This window comes from Thermothielavioides terrestris, chromosome 3, assembly GCF_000226115.1.
Source record: "Thermothielavioides terrestris NRRL 8126 chromosome 3, complete sequence".
In the NCBI taxonomy this organism is placed as follows: Eukaryota; Fungi; Ascomycota; class Sordariomycetes; order Sordariales; family Chaetomiaceae; genus Thermothielavioides; species Thermothielavioides terrestris.
In genome coordinates, this window is record NC_016459.1 from 4,448,423 (window position 1) to 4,469,788 (window position 21,366).

General features: G+C 60.0%; 8 protein-coding genes across 8 annotated transcripts; 2 read left to right on the plus strand and 6 right to left on the minus strand.

The window, feature by feature from the left end:
- Nucleotides 1-325: 325 nt before the first annotated feature.
- On the minus strand, nt 326-3,719 carry THITE_2118024 (uncharacterized protein). The gene is made up of 4 exons (XM_003654766.1): nt 3,603-3,719; nt 3,278-3,429; nt 513-3,215; nt 326-401 (listed from the first exon to the last, which is right to left on the minus strand). The coding sequence occupies exons 2-4, from the start codon at nt 3,332-3,334 to the stop codon at nt 375-377; spliced, it is 2,787 nt and encodes a 928-aa protein (XP_003654814.1). The 5' UTR covers nt 3,335-3,429; nt 3,603-3,719; the 3' UTR covers nt 326-374.
- A 1,026-nt stretch (nt 3,720-4,745) lies between these two features.
- On the plus strand, nt 4,746-6,994 carry THITE_2118029 (uncharacterized protein). The gene is made up of 4 exons (XM_003654767.1): nt 4,746-4,902; nt 4,958-5,126; nt 5,201-6,549; nt 6,913-6,994. The coding sequence occupies exons 1-3, from the start codon at nt 4,865-4,867 to the stop codon at nt 6,380-6,382; spliced, it is 1,389 nt and encodes a 462-aa protein (XP_003654815.1). The 5' UTR covers nt 4,746-4,864; the 3' UTR covers nt 6,383-6,549; nt 6,913-6,994.
- A 1,819-nt stretch (nt 6,995-8,813) lies between these two features.
- THITE_2118032 (uncharacterized protein) lies at nt 8,814-9,550 on the minus strand. Its single transcript, XM_003654768.1, has 2 exons — nt 9,206-9,550; nt 8,814-9,103 (listed from the first exon to the last, which is right to left on the minus strand). Exons 1-2 carry the CDS (start codon nt 9,451-9,453, stop codon nt 9,022-9,024), a joined length of 330 nt encoding a protein of 109 aa, XP_003654816.1. The 5' UTR covers nt 9,454-9,550; the 3' UTR covers nt 8,814-9,021.
- Nucleotides 9,551-11,108: 1,558 nt separating this feature from the next.
- On the plus strand, nt 11,109-12,436 carry THITE_2145623 (uncharacterized protein; the record flags this gene model as incomplete). Its single annotated transcript, XM_003654769.1, has 2 exons — nt 11,109-11,414; nt 11,489-12,436. The coding sequence occupies 2 exons, from the start codon at nt 11,109-11,111 to the stop codon at nt 12,434-12,436; spliced, it is 1,254 nt and encodes a 417-aa protein (XP_003654817.1).
- A 32-nt stretch (nt 12,437-12,468) lies between these two features.
- On the minus strand, nt 12,469-16,932 carry THITE_2096311 (uncharacterized protein; the record flags this gene model as incomplete). The annotated part of the gene is made up of 6 exons (XM_003654770.1): nt 12,469-14,572; nt 14,638-14,824; nt 14,877-15,110; nt 15,162-15,478; nt 15,551-15,789; nt 16,623-16,932. The coding sequence occupies 6 exons, from the start codon at nt 16,930-16,932 to the stop codon at nt 12,653-12,655; spliced, it is 3,207 nt and encodes a 1,068-aa protein (XP_003654818.1). The 3' UTR covers nt 12,469-12,652.
- Nucleotides 16,933-17,246: 314 nt separating this feature from the next.
- On the minus strand, nt 17,247-17,555 carry THITE_2022370 (uncharacterized protein; the record flags this gene model as incomplete). The annotated part of the gene is made up of 1 exon (XM_003654771.1): nt 17,247-17,555. A coding segment is annotated over one exon (309 nt), but the record flags the coding sequence as incomplete, so codon positions are not given.
- A 927-nt stretch (nt 17,556-18,482) lies between these two features.
- On the minus strand, nt 18,483-18,860 carry THITE_2051582 (uncharacterized protein; the record flags this gene model as incomplete). The annotated part of the gene is made up of 1 exon (XM_003654772.1): nt 18,483-18,860. One exon carries the CDS (start codon nt 18,858-18,860, stop codon nt 18,483-18,485), a length of 378 nt encoding a protein of 125 aa, XP_003654820.1.
- A 1,382-nt stretch (nt 18,861-20,242) lies between these two features.
- THITE_2145626 (uncharacterized protein) lies at nt 20,243-20,515 on the minus strand (the record flags this gene model as incomplete). The annotated part of the gene is made up of 1 exon (XM_003654773.1): nt 20,243-20,515. The coding sequence occupies one exon, from the start codon at nt 20,513-20,515 to the stop codon at nt 20,243-20,245; it is 273 nt and encodes a 90-aa protein (XP_003654821.1).
- Between the last annotated feature and the right edge of the window lie 851 nt (nt 20,516-21,366).

Below are 21,366 nucleotides of genomic sequence, written 5' to 3' on the forward strand. Positions count from 1 at the left end.
ACTCCCCAAGAGTCAGATGCCATACATTTATCATTCCGTGAGGGAGGGGAGGCGTAGACGAGAGCATAACCCAGCGCTAGGGCAACCAGCAGAAGCACGAGATAGAAGTGAAGCGGGGGCAGAAGGAAGTGGGGTATGGGAATTGGAATGGGAATGTGAATGGAAATGGGAATGGGTATGGGTATGGGTCCTGTCCCAGCCAACGCCCTGGCAATGCAACATGACCAACACAACCGTGCAAACCGAAACCCGTTGCAAAAAACCAAGACCGACCTGACCAGACAAGAGCGCAACCGTCATCGGGAGGCCGCCTCAGAGTCGGGCAGCGGTTGGGAAGCAGGGCGCGGCTTCCTGCCTGGAGCGGCACCGCCCTCCTATTGCGGCCTGCTAGCTTGTTTCGCCTGGGAGGTGAAGAAGTCAGCTAAGCGGCGACGCTACTAACACCACAGATGGACCCAGGGTTGAAGGAGGGGAGCGGAAACAAGGGGGGAGGGGGGGGGGGCACGACATACCTTCATCTGCTCGATCCTCGCCTTCAGCTGGCTCGTCACCTCGGCGGCCCGCTTCCAGCTCTCCATGCCCGACGTGGCCGTCATGCTGCTCGAGCTGCCGCCGCCCGAGCGGCTGCCCGTCCTGCTGCCGGCCCTATCCGGGTAGCTGCCGTAGCCGCCCACGGCCGCCGCGCCGGGGTCCTTCTCGTCATAGCCGACGTCGCGCCGGAACCCCTTGGCGGGGCTCCCGCGCCCGCTGCTGGCGGTGCTGCTCGTGTACCGCAGGTCCGGGCTGACCTTGTTGCGCGTGTACGGGACGCCATCGCCGTTCTCCTTCTCCTCGCTGAGCGTGCTCGTGATGCTCATGCGGCTCCTGCTGATGTTGGCCGCGTCGCGGTAGATGCCGCCGTCGTCGTGCGTCGGGCTCATAGTCCTGAAGCCGAGACCGGGCGAGCCCGGGCTGCCCGAGCCGACCGCGGCGTTCAGGGCCTCGGCCTTGCTCAGCGCGCGCTTCAACCGGTCGAGCTCGCGTCGGAGCCGGTCGTTCGTCTGCTCGGCCGCCTCGGCGTCGCTGCGGGCGCGGACGAGCTGCGTCTCCTTCGCCTTGATGGAGAGCACGTCCCGTGTGTGGTCCTCAATCAGGCTCGCATTCTGGTTCTTGAGCTCCTGGATTTCCGACATGAGCTTGGCGCGCTCATGTCGCGCGTCGTCGAGCTGCTTGAGCAGCCGTTCGTTTGCGCTGCGGAGCTCTTCGAGCTCGGCACGTTCAATCGCCGTTAGGCCCGAGGCGGGGGTGGGAGATGGCGGCGCTGGGGGCGGGGCAGGTGCGGCAGGCTTGGCTAGGGAGCGAGCTGCGAGCCCACCACGACCAAGACCAAGACGGGAAGGCGGCTTTGCAGCGGGGGGCGGAGACATCGGTGGTTCATCTTCCATCGGGGGTGGTGATGGTGCCGGAGCCGGGCGCCGTGGGGAAGTGATCCCCGGACCGCCCAACGTGCGTTTCTGAGGGGCTTTCAGGCCGCCGAGCCCAGCGGGTTTCGGCATGCCCAACTTGCTTCCGGGGCCCGGACGCGCTGGGGCAGGTGCCGCCGCCGGTGCCGGTTCCGGTGCCGCGGCCGGTTCCGGCGGAGGAGGAGCCGCAGCAGCAGCGGGCTTCTTCAAGCCGGCAGGAGCCTTTTTGGGACCTCCACCCATCACCTTCTTCGGGCCGCCCGCTGCAGGGGGACCTCGGGCGGCGGGTGGTGGCGGTTTCGGTTTGTCCTTGGCCTTGACTTCGGCAGTCTCATAGAACTCCTTGACTTTGGTCTTGCGAATGTCGTCGAGGCCCTCGAGATGCGGGTTCATAGCCCGCTCGCCGATGATCTTCATGATCGTTCCCAGAATTTCGGCGCCCCCCGAACGAAGCGCCTCGCTCGATTCTGAAAGGAGCTTCTTTGCAGACTCGACGATGGCCGCGATCTCCTGCTTGCTCGGGACGTCTCTTGTCGTCCGGAGACACCTCACGAGAAATTTCATGGTGCCCTCCTTGACCTGCGGATTCTTGTGAACGAGGAACGTCGTGATGTCCTCGAGGCAGTCGCTGAGGTCGGTCGCCAGGAACACGGCGTCCAACGCTGCGCCCAGGGCATCTGCCACCGTTTGTTTCTTTTCCTTCAGCCTCTCCATGATGGGCTGCATTACCGTGGAGCGGTACTTGGCGTAGCCCTTCCGCAACCCTTTGGCGAGGAGCTCGATGCACTGGGCTGCCTGCGTGACGACTGCGATGTTTGCATCCTTCATGCATTTAGCCAGGGCCCGATTGATCTCGCCGAAGTCGCCTTCCTTGATCCTCGGTACGTTGACGATCGCGTGCAGGGCATCGAGCGCCTCTTTCCGCTCTTTCCACTTGGCCGAACCCAGGTTGTCGTAGAAGTCCTTGGGCACCTTGCTGATGACGTCTTGCGGTTCCGCCAAGTCGAACGCATCCACCTCCCCTGGCTCATCAGCTTCACCGCCCTCGTCCTCGTAGCCATCTTCTCCGCCGCCGCCCGCGGGAGCACGCTCCTGTGCTGCTTGCTGCGATCTCAGGAGACGTTCTTGCTTCGGGGGCCCCTCTGCCTTGACCTTCTCGAACTGCGCCTCGAGGTCGTTCTGCTGTGTCGGCTTGAGGTCGTTCCAGAACATCGGCTTCATAGCGTCGCGCAGCCATCGGTAGAACTCAACAGCTAGGTTTGTGGCCTCGGCGCGCACATTCTTGTCGGCATGGGCAAAGGCCTTGGGCAGGATCTTCAGCACCGGCTTCGGATCCGCGGTCTTGCAGCCGTAGTTGTGGTAGATTTGCACCAGGGCCGCCAGCGCGGCAGCAACGACCTTTGGCTGCTTGTTGGACAAAACTGGGATAATCTCCTCAATGACAGGGCCTGGAACGTCCACCTCAATGAATAAGAGCAAAGCCTCTAGCGCCGAGGCTTTTGTAGCTGCCCTTGTGGACGAAAGGCATTTCTCGACAATCGGGTTTACTGCCTGTTGTCGGGCTCGTAGGGCGCCGTCGCGGCTGCCAAACTTGAGAAACGCGCAAAGAGCGCCGAGGCCCTCTTGTTGCGCGGCGACGTTCGAATCCGCTGCTGCCGACTTCCATAGTCCCGGGTCCTGGATGAAGGGCCGAAACGCCGGGTCGTACTCGTCGGGGGTCTTCTCGAACTGTTGGGCCGCCTCCTCGTAGGCCTGCTTTCGGACTTTCCATATCTATCCACGCGCGGCGCGCTGTCAGCCATGGGACCACCGTAGCGAGCAGGGGATCCCCGTACCTTGTGCACCCAGCGATCTGTAAGGGGCAGCGAGCTAAAGTCCTCTTCGTCGGCCATGCTGGGCAGATATCTGAAGATTGCCGAAGAAAACCTCGCGGGAGCGGCTTCGGGACAGGGTGTCTTGGTGGTTTCGCTGTCAGATTGCGTACGACCTAACCTGGCAGTTTTGCGAATCAGTTTCCGCAGCCAAGCGGGCATCTTGCGGCCGTTCATATTGGCCAGCGGTGACGCGTCTTTGGGGTTGCTGCGAGTGGGCAAGGTCCGGTTGTTCCTGGTTTCCGATCTGCTGGCGGAGTGACGGGCAGGAGCGAGGAGCGTGACATACCTGGCTGAACGAGCTGGACCGCGGCTGCGCACTGCGGCTTGTTGTGATGCGGCTTGTTGCGATGCGGCTAGTTTCGATGCGGCTTGTTGCGCTGCTTTGTTCGCGATTGGAACCAGCGGTGCCGGCCGTCAATTGTGTCTGCGCTCTCGGCGGATACCCGGGATAGGATCTTGTGGGATGGTTTGTTGTGCCTGCCACGCAAGATTTCTTCTCTCCGGCACTTGGTTCAGGAGTGGAGGGCCAGCGCAGGGCGACCCTGGCTCTTGCAGTTGCTAGGGTCGAACCGGGAAGTCGGGCAACGAGCACCAGGGCCCCGCAAGCCGGTTCAGTTCAAACAATGAATGCAGGACTGAGGAAAGCAGCCGATGTGCCTGAGATAACGTTCACGTTACGTAGGTATTTGTGTGTGTCTTGACACCGCAACTTCCCCTGAGCGGCAGGGTGCTCAATATTCACAGCATGCAGAATGGCTGCGTTGTTTGTGTGCGGCACTGGCACACCTGTTGGGTTCGCTGCATGGCGGCGGGGCGACGCCTGATTAGGCTGCTGGGCTTGTTGACATGGCCCGAGTTTGGACTAGGTCTGTGCATTGCTGGAGAAACCTGGCACACAACATGCGGGTGATGTCACTTCCCCATTGGCCCCTGGGCCTGGCAGTCGTGCGCGGACAGCTGGCCACCTGCCCCACAACCGAACTTGCCAGCCGGAAAACAGCTGTCGCTGTTGAGTGCAGTGACAACAAATATCCACCGCTGCAGCTGTCTTCCAGGTTCTGCCCCGCCATTCTGCGGACTGCAGCAAAGAGTTCACACGCTTGCTCTGTGCTTTCCTACGTTGATGGTGACAAGATGTTATCGGGAATCTGAAAGCAGATTTTGCTGCTCGCTTCAACATTTCGGCACTCCGACCTCCCCACGCCCCGGTTTTCACTCCGTGTTCACTTCATCCGTCTGGCCCTTGCCCTCCACCGCAGATCTGTCGACTGCGTCGATTCTGAGACGACGAAAACTCTACACCAGCTGAGCATCGCGACCTTCCTAACGAACACTCCTCCTGGAATCATACAGCCGGCAGCGTCACCAAACCCCATAGACATACGGTTAGACAATTTTGGTTTGGCGCCAAATCCCTAAAACTCGCGCCGCCCAGACTTGAACGACTCCGTTGCCCACGCCGGGATCGCCGATTCAATCTCCCCTGCGATCCCCTGTCTCCACCCAACCGATGACCCCCAGGCCGGACTGCTTGTTTGAATCTCTACAATGGCGCAACTATTGACGCCTCGGCAGGCTGACGAGCTGTAGGCCTTGCGCGACGGGTTCGAACGGGAGGCTGATACTGACGGTCACGCACAGACATCGGGCCCTCATCGCCTACCTGACCTCCAACAACCTCACCAGCACCGCGGCTGCTCTGCGAGCCGAGATTGGTCTGGGGGAAGATGTCTTCGACACTGCGACAGCCAAGAAATACGAGGGTCTTTTAGAAAAGAAATGGACCAGTGTTGTCCGGTTACAGAAGAAGGTTGGCGCCCCTCGACCTTCCGCCCCGCGCTTGCCCGGCGACCGAATGTTCGCCTGACGATGCTTTCCCTGCAGATAATGGACCTTGAAGCGCGCAATGCCGCTCTTCAGTCAGAACTTGATAACGCCACGCCAACGTCACGGCAAAACAAGGATCCGGTTAACTGGCTGCCAAAGTCGCCCGCACGACACACGCTTCAGTCCCACCGAAACCCCATTACATGCGTCGCTTTCCATCCTGTGTTTTCATCGCTAGCTTCTGGCTCCGAGGACCAGACGATCAAGATTTGGGACTGGGAGCTGGGGGAGCTGGAGCGAACGATCAAGGGCCACACCAAAGCGGTCTTGGACGTCGATTTCGGAGGACCCCGCGGAAACACACTCCTCGCGTCGTGCAGTTCGGATCTCACCATCAAGCTGTGGGATCCGTCCGACGACTACAAAAATATTCGCACATTGCCCGGCCACGACCACAGTGTCAGTGCTGTTCGGTTCATCCCGTCCGGAGTCGCCGGCGGCTCCAGCAACCTGCTGGTTAGCGCGAGCCGAGACAAGACATTGAGAATATGGGATGTGACCACGGGGTACTGTGTCAAGACACTAAGGGGCCATGCGGAATGGGTGCGTGATGTCTGTCCGTCCATCGACGGCAAATTTATCCTCTCCACGAGCGACGACTACACGGGCCGGCTGTGGGACGTGTCGGTCGCGAACCCCGAACCGAAGGCAACGCTTATCGGCCACGAGCACGTCGTTCTCTGCTGCGCGATCGCACCAGCAGCCTCCTACCCCCACCTCGCCGCCATCGCAGGTGTCAAAAAGCCGCCGGCCACGAGCGCGGTAGAGTTTATGGCAACCGGTTCGAGAGACAAGACCATCCGGCTCTGGGATGCGCGGGGAACATGCATCAAGATATTGGTTGGGCATGACAATTGGGTACGGGGCCTCGTCTTCCATCCGGGCGGCAAGTACCTGCTCTCCGTTTCCGACGACTACACCTTGAGGTGCTGGGACCTCGCCCAAGAAGGCCGATGCGTCAAGACAATATCGGATGCTCACGGCCACTTTGTGCAATGCATCCGATGGGCACCTTCCGTGGTGAAAGACGTCCCCGTGGCCAACGGGAGCGACGGGCAAGGCGGGGAAGCCAATGGAACGCCCAAGAAGACGGCTGCCGCTGCGACCGGAGAGGCACAGATCCGCTGCGTCATCGCGACTGGCAGCGTGGACCTTAATGTGCGGATTTTCGCCAATTAGGGACCGCAGCCGGCGGTGAATTCGGCGGCGCACAAGACCGGCCGCAGGCGGGCAATACGCCTGGGGGAAGCACAATGCCAATGCCGCAGGGCGGTGCTCCTCGGCAAGCCTTGGCCGCGGAGTGTTGTCCATGCTGAGAGTTGAGGGATTCCGGGAGTTCAAGTGAGGTACGGCAGCGTTAAATAGATACCCCTGGTTATGTTGCGTCTGTATTGCTCTTGCACTGCCGACATAGTCCCTCGGATGGACAGCGAGGCAACAATCGGTCTCAACCACAGATCGCTTACTTTCCGAGACCCCCCGAAGGATACGCTCCGAGTACTCCTCAGCTACGCCAGCCGCTTACTCAAGGCAAGGAGTTATCAAGCTACTCTGCAACGCACTCACCATGGCCGTGTCCCACGATGTTCACCACTGTTCATCGCCCTGCCATTGATCAGCCCGTAAGGCTTCTCGGGTGCAGTCCCAAATCTCAGTAGCCTTCACCGTTACTCCTGACCCTGCCCAGTCCCGTTGACCTTCACCCACAGCCAGAGCACCCGCCAATGTCCCGGGGGCACATCGAACTGCTCGCTGCCCCAGAAGAACTGCCAGACCGGCATCGGCGCGGTATCCTCGGTCGGCACCTTGCCCACCATGTCGTAGTAGCAGTCGACATCGCCGGTGCAGATGAATGGGTAGTTGAGGCCGTTCTGGAAAAGTCAAGCAGGACCATCAGCAACATATCAGCTTCCCCTTTACCACTCCTTTACCACTCCTTGTGGCTTTTTGTCCATCTTCATCAACTGTCCTTACAACAACGAGCCCAAAACAGCTCCCCTACCACCCTACCCCTGGCACGCATCCCGTCTCCTCCCCGCGCTAAGGCATAGCATGGGCAGTACTCACTATAGTGTAATAATACTCCACCGTCCCAAAATCCTCATCAGCACACGACCACGCGTGCGCGTTGCGCCCGTACACGCTGTCCGTGTTGGTCGGCATGGCCGGGTTGCCGAAGCTGCAGTTGCCCGCCGCCGTCGAGAGCGTGTAGGGCAGGTCGTCGAGCCGCGTGAACACGGCGCAGTCGTCCAGCGTCAGCTGCCCGTTGACGTTGAGGCAGCCGACCCGGTCCGCCGGCGTCGCTGTCCACACGTCCGTGCTGTTGAGCACGTGGATCTCGCCTGAGCCTGTGAACTCCTGCGTCGCGTCTTGGCTCGCGGCCGGGCCCGGGAGGGTGAAGAGGAGAGGGAGGATGGCGAGCGGGAGCATCATGGCGCTTGGTTTGGGGGTGGTTGTCTTAGGTATGGTGAGAAAGGGTGTTGCGGGGCGGGAGCAGGTGTCTGGAGAAGCGCGGCTGCTGCGGCATCTTGAGCTTTCTGAGGCTGAAAACGGTCGGCGAGTTTTAAATAAGTGTATGCGATCGTGAGAGAAACGGCGGGCTCGGACTACATGTGGGTTCTGTCTCGCACTTTCGATGTTACGCTGGGCTCGGACTGCGTCGTTCTCGGTTCCGGACAAGAATAAGGTTACCTCGTCCAGTCGCTTCCCCGGTCCTCGTCACGACACCGAGCCTCCTGGATGCACGACGCCAGTGCTGTAGGTGCCTGTGGGACTTTAAAGGCCGAAAGTTGGCTCCGTGGCCGTTTACTAATGTCTTACAAGCAAAGTGCCTTCGACGCCGGCGTGGGACTTTTCCCCATGACACCGTCGCATTCGGACTTCGCGAGCGAGATTTATCTTGGGCACTAAGCACAGTACAGCAAAACGACTCGTCCGGATAAAGCCGCGGAGGAATATCCCCCGGACATGTGCATGGCTCCGGCTCACCCGCCAATGAATTCGACTCCGTTAGTCTAGATCCTAAGGAAACCAGCAGCTAACAAAGCCATCAGTTCGGCGCAACCGGTCTGAATCGAGGAGGCCAGCATAACCGTAGTGGAGGAGGCGGCGGTAGTGCTAGCCATCCGACCCGTTAAGCGGAAGGCATTCGCGTCGAAGCGCTAATAGCCAACTCGTCGAGTATACCGCCCGGAATTGGCGGCCAGGCGTGGTAGGAGTGCATCCTCGTTAGGCAGGATTGGAAGTAGGACTAGAAAGAGGTGGATTCAGCAGCACGATGATTTTAATAAGTATCGTACCTATATCAGACTGGCAATGGCTTCACTATAAAATGAGCGTTATCCATGCTAGAGGGAAAACCTACTGCGGAGGGGAGCTCGCTCGTACACAGAACGTTGAGCTGTATGGGGCCAACAGCCTGCAGACCCGGCGGCGCGTTCGACCGGCACCTCTTCTCATAATCTCGACAAGCCGCTCAGAAATGGCGGGTGGAACTCACGCTTTGTGAACCTAATTGCAGTCCATTGGGTGTTGACAGTTGGCATATCACGCATCCAATATTGGGACGAGTGATTGTGTATGAGGGAGAATGACGTGTGATGTTGGGAGCGGGCGGACGGCTTGCACCTCTTCGCTACATGTTGCAGTTTGAGTTCAGATTCTGACGTTGGAAGAAGGAAGTGGCGCAAAACAGAAACTAGATTCACAAGTCGCAGTGGAGGCGCTCTAGTTGCGGCGAGTTGCTATACATGTGTTAAGAAGCTGCAGAGTAGATCTCCAGGATCTTTTGCTCCTGCCTGAAATCTTTGATCTCAGGGTCATGCGTTCCTTGATTCTGCTGCTGCAAGCGCCTGACGAAGCACATGCTCAAAAACATCTCCTCGCAATACGGCGCCATATCTGCCACTATGGTCAGACCTCTGGACGGTTTCGTTGTTGTTTGGACGCTTCTCGTGTAGCGAAAGACTCGGAGTATCAAATGGACGTCGTGCTCGGACTCACCCATGACATTTAACAGTCTCCAGCAACTGATTCGCCAAAGACCGCAGGTCACCTAGCCGCAACCGGCCGAACAAGGGCTCGCGCTGCATGCGATTCCATGCCTGGACAGGCGTGACTTCGCCCTCAATGACGAGGTCGTTCGAGAGTGCGAGCAAACGATCGAGGATTACTTTGGGCGCTTTCGTGCGTTCCTCGCTGAGGGCTTTTGAGCTCGGCGGCGACTGCGGCGACGGCGGTAAGGGTGACATAGCGAGGAGATGCGACGTCACTGTCAAAGCATGCCCGTTTGGTTGGGCAGGTTCCTTTAGATCCCCGTGGATGTGAGCCAAGCAAGGGGATTCGAGGCTAGATCGAAGCGAGTGGTCAGTGATACAGGTGCGTGTCAGCAAGGCGTCCGACGTGTTCGTGTCTTTCCCTGACGGGGTCATTGAATGCGCTTACGCTAACACAACCTCCATTCCCAGGGCCGTTGGATCGAGCTCAGCCAGCCGGGCGTTCGTGTGATGACGTGTGTCGGGGATTGCCGGAACACGGCAGTTCTCGACGGGGATACTGTGCTGAAGCGAGAGTTGGAAGTCATCTTGCCAGCCAGGCGAACAGCTCTCTTCACGGAAGGGACTGTACGGAAGAACTGCGCTTGGTTCTTCATTCTCTGTCCCTCTCGCGAGGCCAATCGTTAGGTCTGTATGTATCCCGCAGTTTGCGAGAAGGTTTCCGAGGTAGTGGATGGTGTGACGGAGCTGATTAGCTTCGTGCAGCAGGGCTGCTTCTCTGGCCTGTAGGCGGGCAACCTCGTTCTCAAGAGACTTTGTGTAATGATCCCTGCGCTGACGGTAGGTCCTGATTGATGACGATGAGTTACAGCACGACACACGACCGACACACTCGAGGGGAGCTAAAAGTAGGTAGGCAGGTACACTAGATGGCCAGGGACGAGGCATGCGCCACACTCACTTCTGGGCTCGTCGTAGTTGTTCCCGCCGTTTCCCCGGGCGATCCTCGCTGCGCTCTAAGGCACACTGATATCAGCACACCGATACCGCCGAGATCGATTACTCAAGTGCCTTGCCAAGGGAAGGCACACGGGGCTGGATGCTCGGCAACGCACCTCCAAACGGACGAAAGTGCCGAAACAAGTCCATTGGCCAATGCGGAGATGGTCGAAAATTCTGTATTTGGAACAAGTTCTCAACAAGCTGATGGGAGTGGACCACAAAAACAGGGGCCAAGATCGCGTCGTAGAGCGTCTGTGAAACGGTTGTTGAGAAGCACCAGATGACTACTACTGTAAGTGGAAAATTGGATTATAACATATGCCGCAGAGGCCCAAACAACTTTCCGAGGCAGTGACCAAGACCGGGTCGGACAGGGGGCCGGTGGGCTGTTCACAAATGGCCTGCCCTACCAACTCGTGGACGGAGTACTCGAACTAACAATAAGCGACATTGCGTTCGCATAATCCGAATTACCCTTTTCGTCGTGCCCGCTCCCAGCCCCTGGCACGGCTGAAACCTTGGCAGTTGGACTGGTGCAGGCAGACCCCCTGAGCCACCTTCACAGCCTAGAACCAAGCCAAAAGAGGAAGAACTGATGAGTTGATCAAGCTATTTACCAAGGTAAGTCCCCAGGCGATTGCGTATGGAAAGGTCAACTTGCATCACAAATCACGTCCAGAAAGGGCCCAGAGGGTAACGTTTTGGGTCGGCACAAGTTTGACCTCCAAGAGATTGTATTTGACTCTGGATTGGGCTCAGAAATGATAAAATGGCGTCTCGCCGCTCAGCAACCGGATGGACGGCGTCAATCCCATCTACCACGAAACAACTCGAGCAAGGTCTGACATCTACTTAACTCGTGCGCCGCGGGTATACCAGTTGGAACCTCGGTCTCTTTTCACTACATAATGCCCTTCGTTTCGAGTCTCTCCGCCCTGCTGGCGGCGCTTTTAACGTCGGCACCGGCAGTGCAGTCTCTTGCCACGCCCCCACGGACCGCCGATGCAGCGACCGCGGTAGGCAAAGCGGTCTACCTCATCACCAATGATGCTGCCAATGCGGTCGTTGCGCTGCCAATTGGGGCCGACGGCAAGCTCTCCCGCGTCACCACCACCCCGACTGGCGGAGCCGGCGGCGTGGCGGTAGACAGCAACGGCCAGCCCGCCACTCCCGACGCCTTGAACAGCCAGTCATCGCTGACCGTTGTGGGACACGTAAGCCATGAACAGCTACCAACAACCTCCATGTTGTCATCTGAAGTAACTGCTCATCCATGATCCATCCGCAGACTATCTTCGCCATCAACGCCGGCTCCAACACGCTGAGCATGCTCTCCATCTCCCCCTCCGACCCAACCGACCTCCGCCTCGTGGGCAAACCGGTCCCGATTCCCGGCGACTTCCCCAACACCGTCGCCGCCTCCTCCAAGCACAACCTCGTCTGCGTTGGCGCAACCGGCGTTCGCGCCGGCATCTCCTGCAGCCGCTTCTCCGCGCGCGGCGTCGAGCCCATGGACGCCCTGCGCCCCTTCGCCCTCGGCCAGACCACGCCCCCTCACGGGCCCCTCAACACCGTCTCCCAAGTCTTCTTCTCCCCCGACGAATCCATGCTCTTCGCCACCGTCAAGGGCAACGGCAACACGACCACGGGCTTCTTCTCCGCCTTCCCGGTGCAGCGCTCCTCCTGCGGCTCTTCCTCGGCCTCGGTCTCCCACACCGAACAGCGCAGCTCCCCCAACGGCACGGCCGTGCTCTTCGGCTCGCGGGCCATCCCCAACACGCACCGCGTCTTCGCCACCGACGCCTCCTTCGGCGCGGTCGTGCTCGCCGTCGACCCCGCCACCGGCCGCGCGACCACCCTCGCCAAGGGCGCCATCCCGGGCCAGAAGGCGACCTGCTGGGCGACGCTGTCGCCGGCGACGGGCACCGCGTTCGTGACGGACGCCGCGACCAACCGGATCGTGGAGATGAGTGTGAGCGATGCGAGTATTGTGTCCGAGACGGACTTGAACGGGCCCGAGGGCCGCGAGGCGGATCCGGGACTGATCGATCTGGCGGCTGCGGGACGGTTCTTGTATGCGCTTTCGCCGGGGAATGGAACCACCCAGGCGGCGGTGGCGGTTGTGGATGTGAGGGCGAACGGAGGAAAGGGGAAGGGGAAGCCCGCGCTTGTGCAGCACTTTGGGTTGGGCAAGGCGGCTGGGCCGAGGGCGATGGGTATGGCTGTCCTTGTCTGAGCGCTGGGTGTTGATTTTGGGCTGGGCGGATGAACAGAATAGTCAAGGTATCGTGTAGTAGATAATAATACAGCACAACTGTTGTTGCCGGGTATAGAAAGCAAAACACGGGCAGGCCGTCCAACAAGTTACAACTTACCACTCTCCTCCCTCACCATCCAAGCTTATATTCCAATGTTACATAACCGCCACCAACCCCTCCCCCAAAAGCGAACGTCACAACCGCCCCGGCCGAACCTGCGCAAAGTACCTACTGATATCATTCTCCCCGCCGCAGTGCTCACACCGGTGCACAATCTTTCCCGGGCCCAGCCCTCCACCACCCCGACCACCTGCACTTCGCGCCCCTTCCCCCTGACCACCGCCAGCAGCAGCACCACCAGCACCAGCTGAAGCAGCAGCAGAAGCAGCAGCAGCAGAAGCAGCAGAAGCAGTAGCAGCAGCAGCAGCAGCAGCAGCAGCAGCATCAGAAGCAGGAGCACGAGCGCCACCATCCCCCCGCTCCGCGTGCGCCCACCAGGCCGAGGCAGCCGCCAGCGCGGGGTCGCGCGCAGGCGCACGCGCACCCTCCCGCTCGCGCATATTCCTCGGCCTTTGCACAGCGGCGGCGGTGCCGTCCTTGTCCTTGGCCTTGTCCTTTTCCGTGTCGACATGCCCTTCCGGCTCGGGCTGATCGCCGGCAGATCGGTGGCGGTCCGCCACGAACGCCATGTGCCCCCTCGGCGTGACAGCGGGGCTCATCCCGGCGCTGGTGCACGAGCCTGGTCCGGTGCCGGTGCTCGGTTGGGGATGGGGATGCGGCTCGGCGGCGGGGCCCGGCTCCCCGGCGCGTGGCGCGGTGGTGGTAATGGTGGTGTAGGACGTGGGCATGACCTCCGGGCTCATGTTGTGCGCCGCTTCCGGGCGCGGGTAGGTGGTGACCCCGGGAACGGATTCTTGGCTGGGGTTCGGGTGCGAGGTGGCGCGCCCGTAGGGGGGTGGCGTGGCCGTGAGGAAGGACGGCTGAACTGCCGGGCCGGTGTCGGGGTGGCTGGCTGTTGTGCTGTCTGGTCCGCTGGTTGCCGGGGCGGTTGGCTCCGACACGGAATGGCTGTCCAGGATCCCGGCCGCACGGGGCTGCCGATTTCCGGCCTGGTCACGGGCAGGCGCTGCGCGGTCGGTGCCGTGGATGGCTTGGCGCGGTGACTTGGGCTTGACCTTCACGCCGGACGGAGTCCCGGAGGAGAGGACGTTGTACTCTGCGGTATCCCCGCTGCCCTCGGCCGCTCCACTCGCGGCGTTGTGGTCTGCGGTCTCCGGGGCGGAGACGGCAGAGTCCCGCATGATGCCGGAAGGGATTCCAGATGCGAGGGCGCTGTAGTCGCGGGGCTCGTCCGCTACGACATTCCTTCCCGTAGATCCCGCAGCAGGGACAGCGTTAAGACCGGAAGGTGTCCCTGAGGCGAGTGTGTTGTAGTTCCCGGGCTCGTTGGTCGTGGTCCCTCGGGTGCCGGGCTGAGCGCCCACGACATGCTGCTTGCCAGACGGGGTGCCGCTTGCGAGGAGGCTGTAGTGGCCCGGACCTCCGGCAGTACCACCGCCGGCGGACCCCGCTTGCGGTGGCAGCGGCGGCTCCCTGGGATGCTCGTACGGAGTCGATACTTGTTCGACCTGTCGTGGCACCTCCCCTGCAGGCCCAGCTCCGCCAGCATCCGCAGTTAGCAGAGGGCTAAATCGGCTTGTCGTGTCCTCGTTCTTCTCGCCGATGCTGTGCTTCTTGCGATGACGCAAGAGGCCAAACCCGCCCGCTCCGACAGCTGCCCCAGCGGCTGCCTTCTCCTTGGCATGGCTGTCACAGCCGGCCGTGGCGGCCTTTCCTGCTGGAGAAGAACGGTAGCCCCTGGTGTGCTTACGGAGACGGGTTGAGTTGTCCACATTCGTGACATCCTCCTTCACGGGATAGGCTGCGTCGCCGCTGGACTTTCTGCGGGGCCCAGTGTGCTCCCCCTTGCTGCTGTGTTTGTGGCGGTGGAAGATGCCAAGGATCTTGTGCTTCCTCTTGCCCTTCGGCGACTCGTCCCAGTAGCTTCCAGTCTTCTCATCCGGAAGAGCCTGTGAAGATGGCCTTCGCTTGCCCGCCACCGCTCCTCCCGCTGTCTGATGTCGGTCATTCTCGGCTAGTAGACCGGAGCGCCCTCTCTCTTGGTCGACCAGAGAGCTACCATCCCGGCGCTGGTCCAGAAACTCGGAAGCAGCCAGTCCCGCCCCGAGACCGGCAGCTCCGGCGGCGGCAGTGCCGGATCTAGAGGGAAATAACTGTCGCCGTTTGTCGTGACCGCCCGCACCAGCTGGGACCAAAGGAAAGGATCGGCGAGTAGTTGGCTCAATCTGCGGCGGGGGATGGGAGCGCTGGGCATCTTTGTCAGCAGCCGCTTTGGCAGCAGCCACTTCAGCGAGCAACACATCGTCTCGGACTGCGGTCGCCGGCAGGAAGCCAGGGGCGATCTGCGGGGCATCTGAGAACGTAGCAGTGAGACCGGGATCCTTCTGCCTCTCTTCGGGGATGTCGGGCAGCGGAGGAGTAAAAAATTCATCGTCGGGACTGGCGCCGTCCGTGTTGCGGGTTTGGCGGTGGCGCCGGGACTCCTCATCCTGGCTGCCGTGGCCGACTACAGTGTTGTAAACGCCACTCCCCCTTGGGTAATCAGCCACACGGCCAACAATGACAGCTCTCGAAGAAGCTGACTTTGGAGGGAGGTGGTGGTGCTCGGCGTGGTCATCCGTGGCGCTGCCGTGGCCAACCACCGAGTTGTGAACCCCTCCGGCGGTTCCCTCGGGGAGACTGCCCCCGTAGGGAGAAGGATCCTGAGGGAGAGGTTTATTGAGAGCCGCCGTCTCGTCGTTTGTGAACCCCATTCCGGGTTCTACCGCGTCGCCGGCAGCAAGAGCATGCTCCAGGCCGCTGTCATTGCTGTCAGGAGCTTGTACTCGATCATCCTGAATGCCGTGCGGCAGGTTCGCCGTCTCCAGATTGGGCCTGATGGACTCTTGCGGGCGGATAGGCTAGTCGTTCTCTCGGCTGTACGCGTCACCGCCCACGGCTTCATCCGGCCCGGTCCAGTGCGAGCCGCTCACGCGGAGCACGGGAGGGAGGGGCTGAAACAGTTTAGGCTCGTCAGCAGTCATACCGACGCCGGAATCGGAGTATTTGTGACCGCGGCGGTCGCCGGGCTTGTGCAGCTTGTGGCGCTGGCGGTGGTGCAGCTGCTGCTCTGGCTGCATGAGGTCGGGTTGCCGCTCGGTTCGCATCGTGTGTGTGTGTTCTTCAGGGGTCTGCGGGACAGAGTCGGGGTAGGCCCCCGGAAGCGGCACGGCTGCCATGGCGCCGCCGTTGCTGCGGAAGAACAAAAAGGGCAGGTATTAAGAGAAAGACGAAGATGGAAACAAGGTCAATTGACCTCGAGAACCGCGAAGATGTTTGGCATAAAGTCGATGTAAAAAGCAAGACTGCAGGGTTCTTGCCTTGAGGCGAACCCGAAGAGTCTCAACCATTAAATAATATTCTCAAACCTCAAAATATATCTCCTCGGCGTCATCCTGGCCGCTCTCAAGCAAGCACAAGAAGCACTAACAACTGGCAGGTCGGATTGCGGGGATTCAATGACTATTAAATCTCAAACCCGCGATCCAAGAACGGCAGCTCTGACATCATCGCGTGCTAGTCCAGGCCAAGACGGGCCAATGGCGGGCTGTGAGAACTTGAGAAGCCGGGATGGGAGCTCGACTGACTGTGGGCTTGGCACTGTTTGCACGTAGCGGGCGTGCCGACGAAGTGGAAAGGGAACATCCGCTCCATTGCGGGTGGGATCGTCGTTGAACATCTAACGGAGCCTTGCGTCAGTGACCCGGGAAAGACGGCAGTTTTATGCTGAGAGGATGGATGATGGAAGAGAAAAGCAGGAAAGATGAACGGGCGCTGCAGGAAAGGCTAGAACTAATTCCCGGCCCTAACCCTCAGAAATCTACGCAACAGGGAGCTAACAGGGAGCTACTGCAGCTATACATCCGCAACGCGAAGCTGACCATTGGTGTCTGATGGAACCGGACGGGACGGTTAAGCATGGGGGCTAACGTCCCTTGAGATTGACGGGTGAGCGGGTAAGCGAGGGTCTGCCTCGCCAACATGGACTCCCAAGCACTACCGCACCAAGCAGGCCCAGAACATCGTGGACTGTCTCGGGGCTAGAATGAGTGCTGCTGATTCCCTGGACCAAGGCCTTGACTCTGGAGCAGGTGGACCAGATGCTGGCCGAGGCGAACCAGCGGAACAGTGCTCGGTGGGTGCCGCACAGCACGTACGCCGGCGGCGAGGCCAGACAGACATGGAGGTCGGCCATTTGGAGCAGAGGAGCGACGGCGAGAACGTGTGGGCGGTGGCGGTAGTTTCTCCTTTTGATTGCAATGAAGCATGACCATGATGGCATTAGATCAGCTTGAGCCTTGCACCAGATGGACATTGTGATCCGTGACCCGGCCACTGCGGGAGCCGGTTCTTCATTTTGAAAGTCCTACTCGAACATAACCACGCAGAACAGGCCGACATGTCTATTACAATGGTCCAATTTTCCACATCCGTCACGGTATCTACAATGTCTTGAATCAAACAACAGGTCTGTACCTCTAGCTATCCATACATTTGTATCCACCCCTTTCCAACCTTATCTCACGACCCAATCTTCTTCCACGGCAGATCCCCACCCTTCCCCTCCTCCCTGTTCCCAATGTGCTTCCCCTGCCCGCCGCCGCCGGGGGTGGTCTCGTCGCCGCCCAGATCCCCGCGCACCTTCTGCGGGTTGCGCTTGCTCTGCGCCGACGGGTCCGCGCTGTGCAGCCGCGTGTCCTTGGGGTCGTACTGGCGCAGGCTCTCGCGGTCCTCGGCGTCGCGCGCGCGCGAGTGCGCCCCGCCCGTGCCCGCCACCGCCTGCAGCGTCTCCGACACCGGCAACCCCGCCACCGCCGTGTTGGGTGCGGCCTGCGGCCGCGGCTGCTGCCGCCCGCCATAGGTCAGGTACAGCAGCCCGCCGAGGATGCCGCCGGCCGCGAGCAGCGGGCCGGCGCGGGAGCGGAACATGTTCGCCATTGCGCTTGTGGTTCGGGGGGTTGTGGAGGACGTTGCTGTTGGCAGGAGGGTAGCTTGATGGGAGGGTTTCGTTGGGGGTCGGCTGTCTCTTTCGTGGAGATAGCGTTCTCTCCTGAATGTTTACGGCCCGGCTGTGAGTAAGAACCGGCACGGAGACCTGAAGCTGGAGTAAACTTGTAGTTCGGTACGCAGTATACGGGCGGTTTAGCGAACATCAATGCCATGAACTTGTAGCAATGTTTCCAGGGCATCATGATCTAATAGCGGAGAGCCGGCGGCGGATCATGATGACATCAGGGGCCAACGGGGAACCTGGAGACAAAAATCAGCCAATGGAACGCTATTTGAACCCGCCAAAACGGTGCTGGGTTCTGGCCAGTTTGGGTCTCACACCAGTAGTGTACTGTACCAGCAATATGCGTTACATTCGTAATGTAGAAGGCCTTGATGACATCACACAGCAGTAGCTGTCCAAGTAGATAGGTAACCCGTGTGGTCAAAGTCAGGGGTGCCAAAGCAGCGAGGGGTTACCGAAGCAACCCGCAGCCAAAGCCGGTGTCGTTATTACCCGGCTCATCTACCTCGCTTTAAGTTAGCTGCATGCAGATACGATATTAGGTTACCCTAGAGTAAGCTTCCTGCTGACCTCTTCACGACGGAGAGTGGAGAGATGCTGAACATTGACGGCAGCAGCAAGCCGGACTGAGAGAATAGGCACGAACATTGTAATAGCTATATGCTGCTTATCTGATTCAATAGCAGTGTCCCCCCGCCTTCAACCCATCCCGCGACCTTCGTCCCCGGTTGACGCCTGCGCACGCTCCTCCCGTGCAGTACGGCTTTTGCCTCGCGACATCCGCCACACTCTCCGCGGCATGTCTCTCCCGAGTCCAAACTATTCCTGCCGCTCAAAGCAAGCCATTCCGCCTAGAAGCCCAGAGCCGAGTTGAACGCGTCCGCGGTCGAGGCATCCTTGGTGCCGAGCGCTTGGACCTCGGCCTGGGCCTGCCTGCAAAGCGCCTTGGCGGCGTCGTTGGCGTCGCACACGTTGGTGAGCTGGTCGCAGATCCGGTTCGTGATGATGTTAGGGTTGAGCGCGTCCTGCTGGCCCTGGGCGACGAGCGGGTCCGTAGGCAGGAAGGTGCCCTCGTCGGCCTTGCGGCCGGGCCGGCCGAACTGGAAGTCCATCGTCGGCGTGCACTTGCCGAAGTCGGCGGCGCCCGAATCTGCCTGGCTGGCGTTGACGGCCGCTGCTGAGGCCGTCGAGGCCGCGAACAGGGCAGCGAGGAGCGTCTTGGCGTGCATGATGAATAAGTTATGGTTGGTAAAGACCGGCTCGCGGTTTGAAAGTGATTGAATGAGTGTGGAGAAGAGAATGGAACGGTTCACAGAACCTAGCCAACCCGGGCGACCAACAGTGAGTGAATTGACTTGTTTTGCGCGAAGAAATCGGAGAGTGGCATCTTGAAGACGGTCTGGCGGGACGTGAGCCTTTATCGATTCCGAGTTACCTGGTTCCCTGGACGTAGGAACCATCTGATTGTCTGGAAGATGTGCTTTGCACAGGAGATCTCGCCTGGCACCTGATCGGACTGCCGCGTTCGGCTGGGAGGTTGAATGAGATCAGACGAGACAGATCTGCCATCTTGCCGACCCCTGCTCCCAACGCTGTCATCCCAACACATGCTGCGCGTTTCTGCGCCGTGCGGTTACAATGCGTGCGGGTTACAATGCGGCTAGCCGAGCTTCCGACCCGTTCGTCGCGCAGCTGGGGTCTCGAGTTAGGCCCCTGCGGCTGCGACGTTCGGGTTGCATGAACTGGCACGGCAGCCCGACACTTCTTCCGTTTGAGGATGGATCGCCCGATCTCTACCGTGGACTGAATGTCAAGCTGAGTGATGCGCCCCGCACAGCAAATACGGCCAGCAGTTCATTGGCAGATCTCCTCAGAGCAGAGGTGCGGAGCGAGTGACCAGTTCATCCGTATGTCGGTACAGAGATAAGCAGCTGAGCAGTGATCAAAAGGGCGAAATGGATATCAACAGGAGAGAAGGCTGGCTTCTGTCACGGTATAGATGTGACAAGCGATGATTCCAACCAGAAACAACCTCAACTTAATTGGCGCGTCTGTTCTATAATGAGTTGTGAAGCAGCGATATATTACCGACTCAGACGACCCAGTTAATGGCGACCCAGTTACCTTAATCATCATTTTAGCACTGCGTGTCGGCGGAAACTCAGTGACTTCTAGCGGAGTGAAGATGATGGGTGAACCGGACAACAACTGCCGTGAGAAAACCGAAAGGAACAAGTCGGTTGCCAAATATTGGGTATTGTTGATGTAGTATGGACACGTAGGGGGCCTCCACACCCCGTCGATTATGTGTGCTTCCATGGAACTTCCCAACTGTCGCCGCCTGATGCATCCCAACACGTCCTTGCCCTGGCAGGCCGGTATGTTGGACAACGGATGCGTCCTCCATTCCCGTTCCTCTCCCTTCCAAGCCCCGGAAAGTCATGGTTTGTGTCCCTAAATCCAGACCGTAATCCCCGATTCCTCGACCTGCAAGCGTCGCCATAAACCACCCGATCCTGGCCCGCTCCAACAAGGCGACGGCGACTCCCGGAACACCTTCCCTTCCCCGTGCCCAGCCCCTAACCACGCCGGGCGCATCGTGCCTCCTAAATCACCGGCTCGACATAGCGAAGTAGAGCAGGATGACAGGCCACCCGGTCGACAACAGGAGCGCAGCGAGGATGGAGAATATGTTGATGCCCCGCTCGCCGTTCCTACCGGCCCAGCGGCGCAGCAGGGTCACGGCGCACCAGATCATGCCGAAGGCGTAGAAGCACGAGGCCCAGATGACGCCGAGGATGATGTCGTTCTCGCGGTCGAACGGGGAGAGCGTGGCCTTGGAGGTGTCGGCGAACTTCTCCGACAGCGAGAGGTTCTGGCCCATTTTCGGTGGTGGTGGTAGCGAATTCGAGTTTGGAGGGTGTTATGGAGGATGACGATGTCGTTGATCGATGGGGATGACGGTCGGTCCGCGAAGCAATGGTCCGATGAAAAGCAAGTTCGTCCAGCGATGACTAGGAACTGGTATGTACGTTGAACAGGCAGGATGCCAAAAGAGCGTCGAGAAGAATAAGCGAAAAAGGATCGAGACCGAAACGAACGGGACTGCGACCAGCGACCAGCACTTTGTTTGCCCAGCAAAAGGAGCCCGGACGGCGCGGAAAAGAGAGGCAGAGAGAGAGCTGGGTCGGAAGAAGGAAAATAGAGAAAGGACCGGGAAGCAGAAGCCTGCAGGAGAGCAGCCAAGGCCGGCGGCCAATCTGGAAACGGGGAGCGCCCCAGCTCTTGAACGGGCCCGAGAAAACCCGCCTGCAGGGAAAAAAGCTTACACTACTGTGGAGTGTAGTGCCTAGTGTACGGGGTAAGGATGATGCGGATCTCGGGGATACGAAAATCGAAGAATCAGATAACTAACGGCCCCGCGACAGCCCCCTTCTGGGACGATTCCACGCCAGATCGGCCGCTGCAATTGGCCGCAGCAGGAAAGCTTGTCTCAGGTGCGGCACCTCGCTTGTAGCGGACCCCCGACTTGAGACGAGCGCTGAAGCGAGCGGCCCACGCGGGACCCCGGTCCAGGGTCTCGACTGGAGGCTCTTTTTTTGCTTGGTGTCGGTACCTGGGCGCCTTGGCGCTTTTTCCTTCTTTGGCGGCCGGAAACACGCCACATGCGGCCTGAACTTCATGCATTGACCGGCCGGTCTTGCTTCGGTTCTTCTGTTCGCTCGGTCTTGCGCT

Bases quoted from the DNA above. Each gene is read 5' to 3' on its own strand.
- THITE_2118024 (XM_003654766.1), bottom strand. From the start codon at position 3,334: ATGGCCGACGAAGAGGACTTTAGCTCGCTGCCCCTTACAGATCGCTGG. The intron at 3,216-3,277 runs GTACGGGGATCC...GCGCGTGGATAG, and splicing joins CAGATCGCTGGGTGCACAAG to ATATGGAAAGTCCGAAAGCA. The intron at 402-512 runs GTATGTCGTGCC...TTCACCTCCCAG, and splicing joins CGAGGATCGAGCAGATGAAG to GCGAAACAAGCTAGCAGGCC.
- THITE_2118029 (XM_003654767.1), top strand. From the start codon at position 4,865: ATGGCGCAACTATTGACGCCTCGGCAGGCTGACGAGCT. The intron at 4,903-4,957 runs GTAGGCCTTGCG...GGTCACGCACAG, and splicing joins CCTCGGCAGGCTGACGAGCT to ACATCGGGCCCTCATCGCCT. The intron at 5,127-5,200 runs GTTGGCGCCCCT...CTTTCCCTGCAG, and splicing joins TTGTCCGGTTACAGAAGAAG to ATAATGGACCTTGAAGCGCG.
- THITE_2118032 (XM_003654768.1), bottom strand. From the start codon at position 9,453: ATGTCACCCTTACCGCCGTCGCCGCAGTCGCCGCCGAGCTCAAAAGCC. The intron at 9,104-9,205 runs GTGAGTCCGAGC...CCATAGTGGCAG, and splicing joins GAGACTGTTAAATGTCATGG to ATATGGCGCCGTATTGCGAG.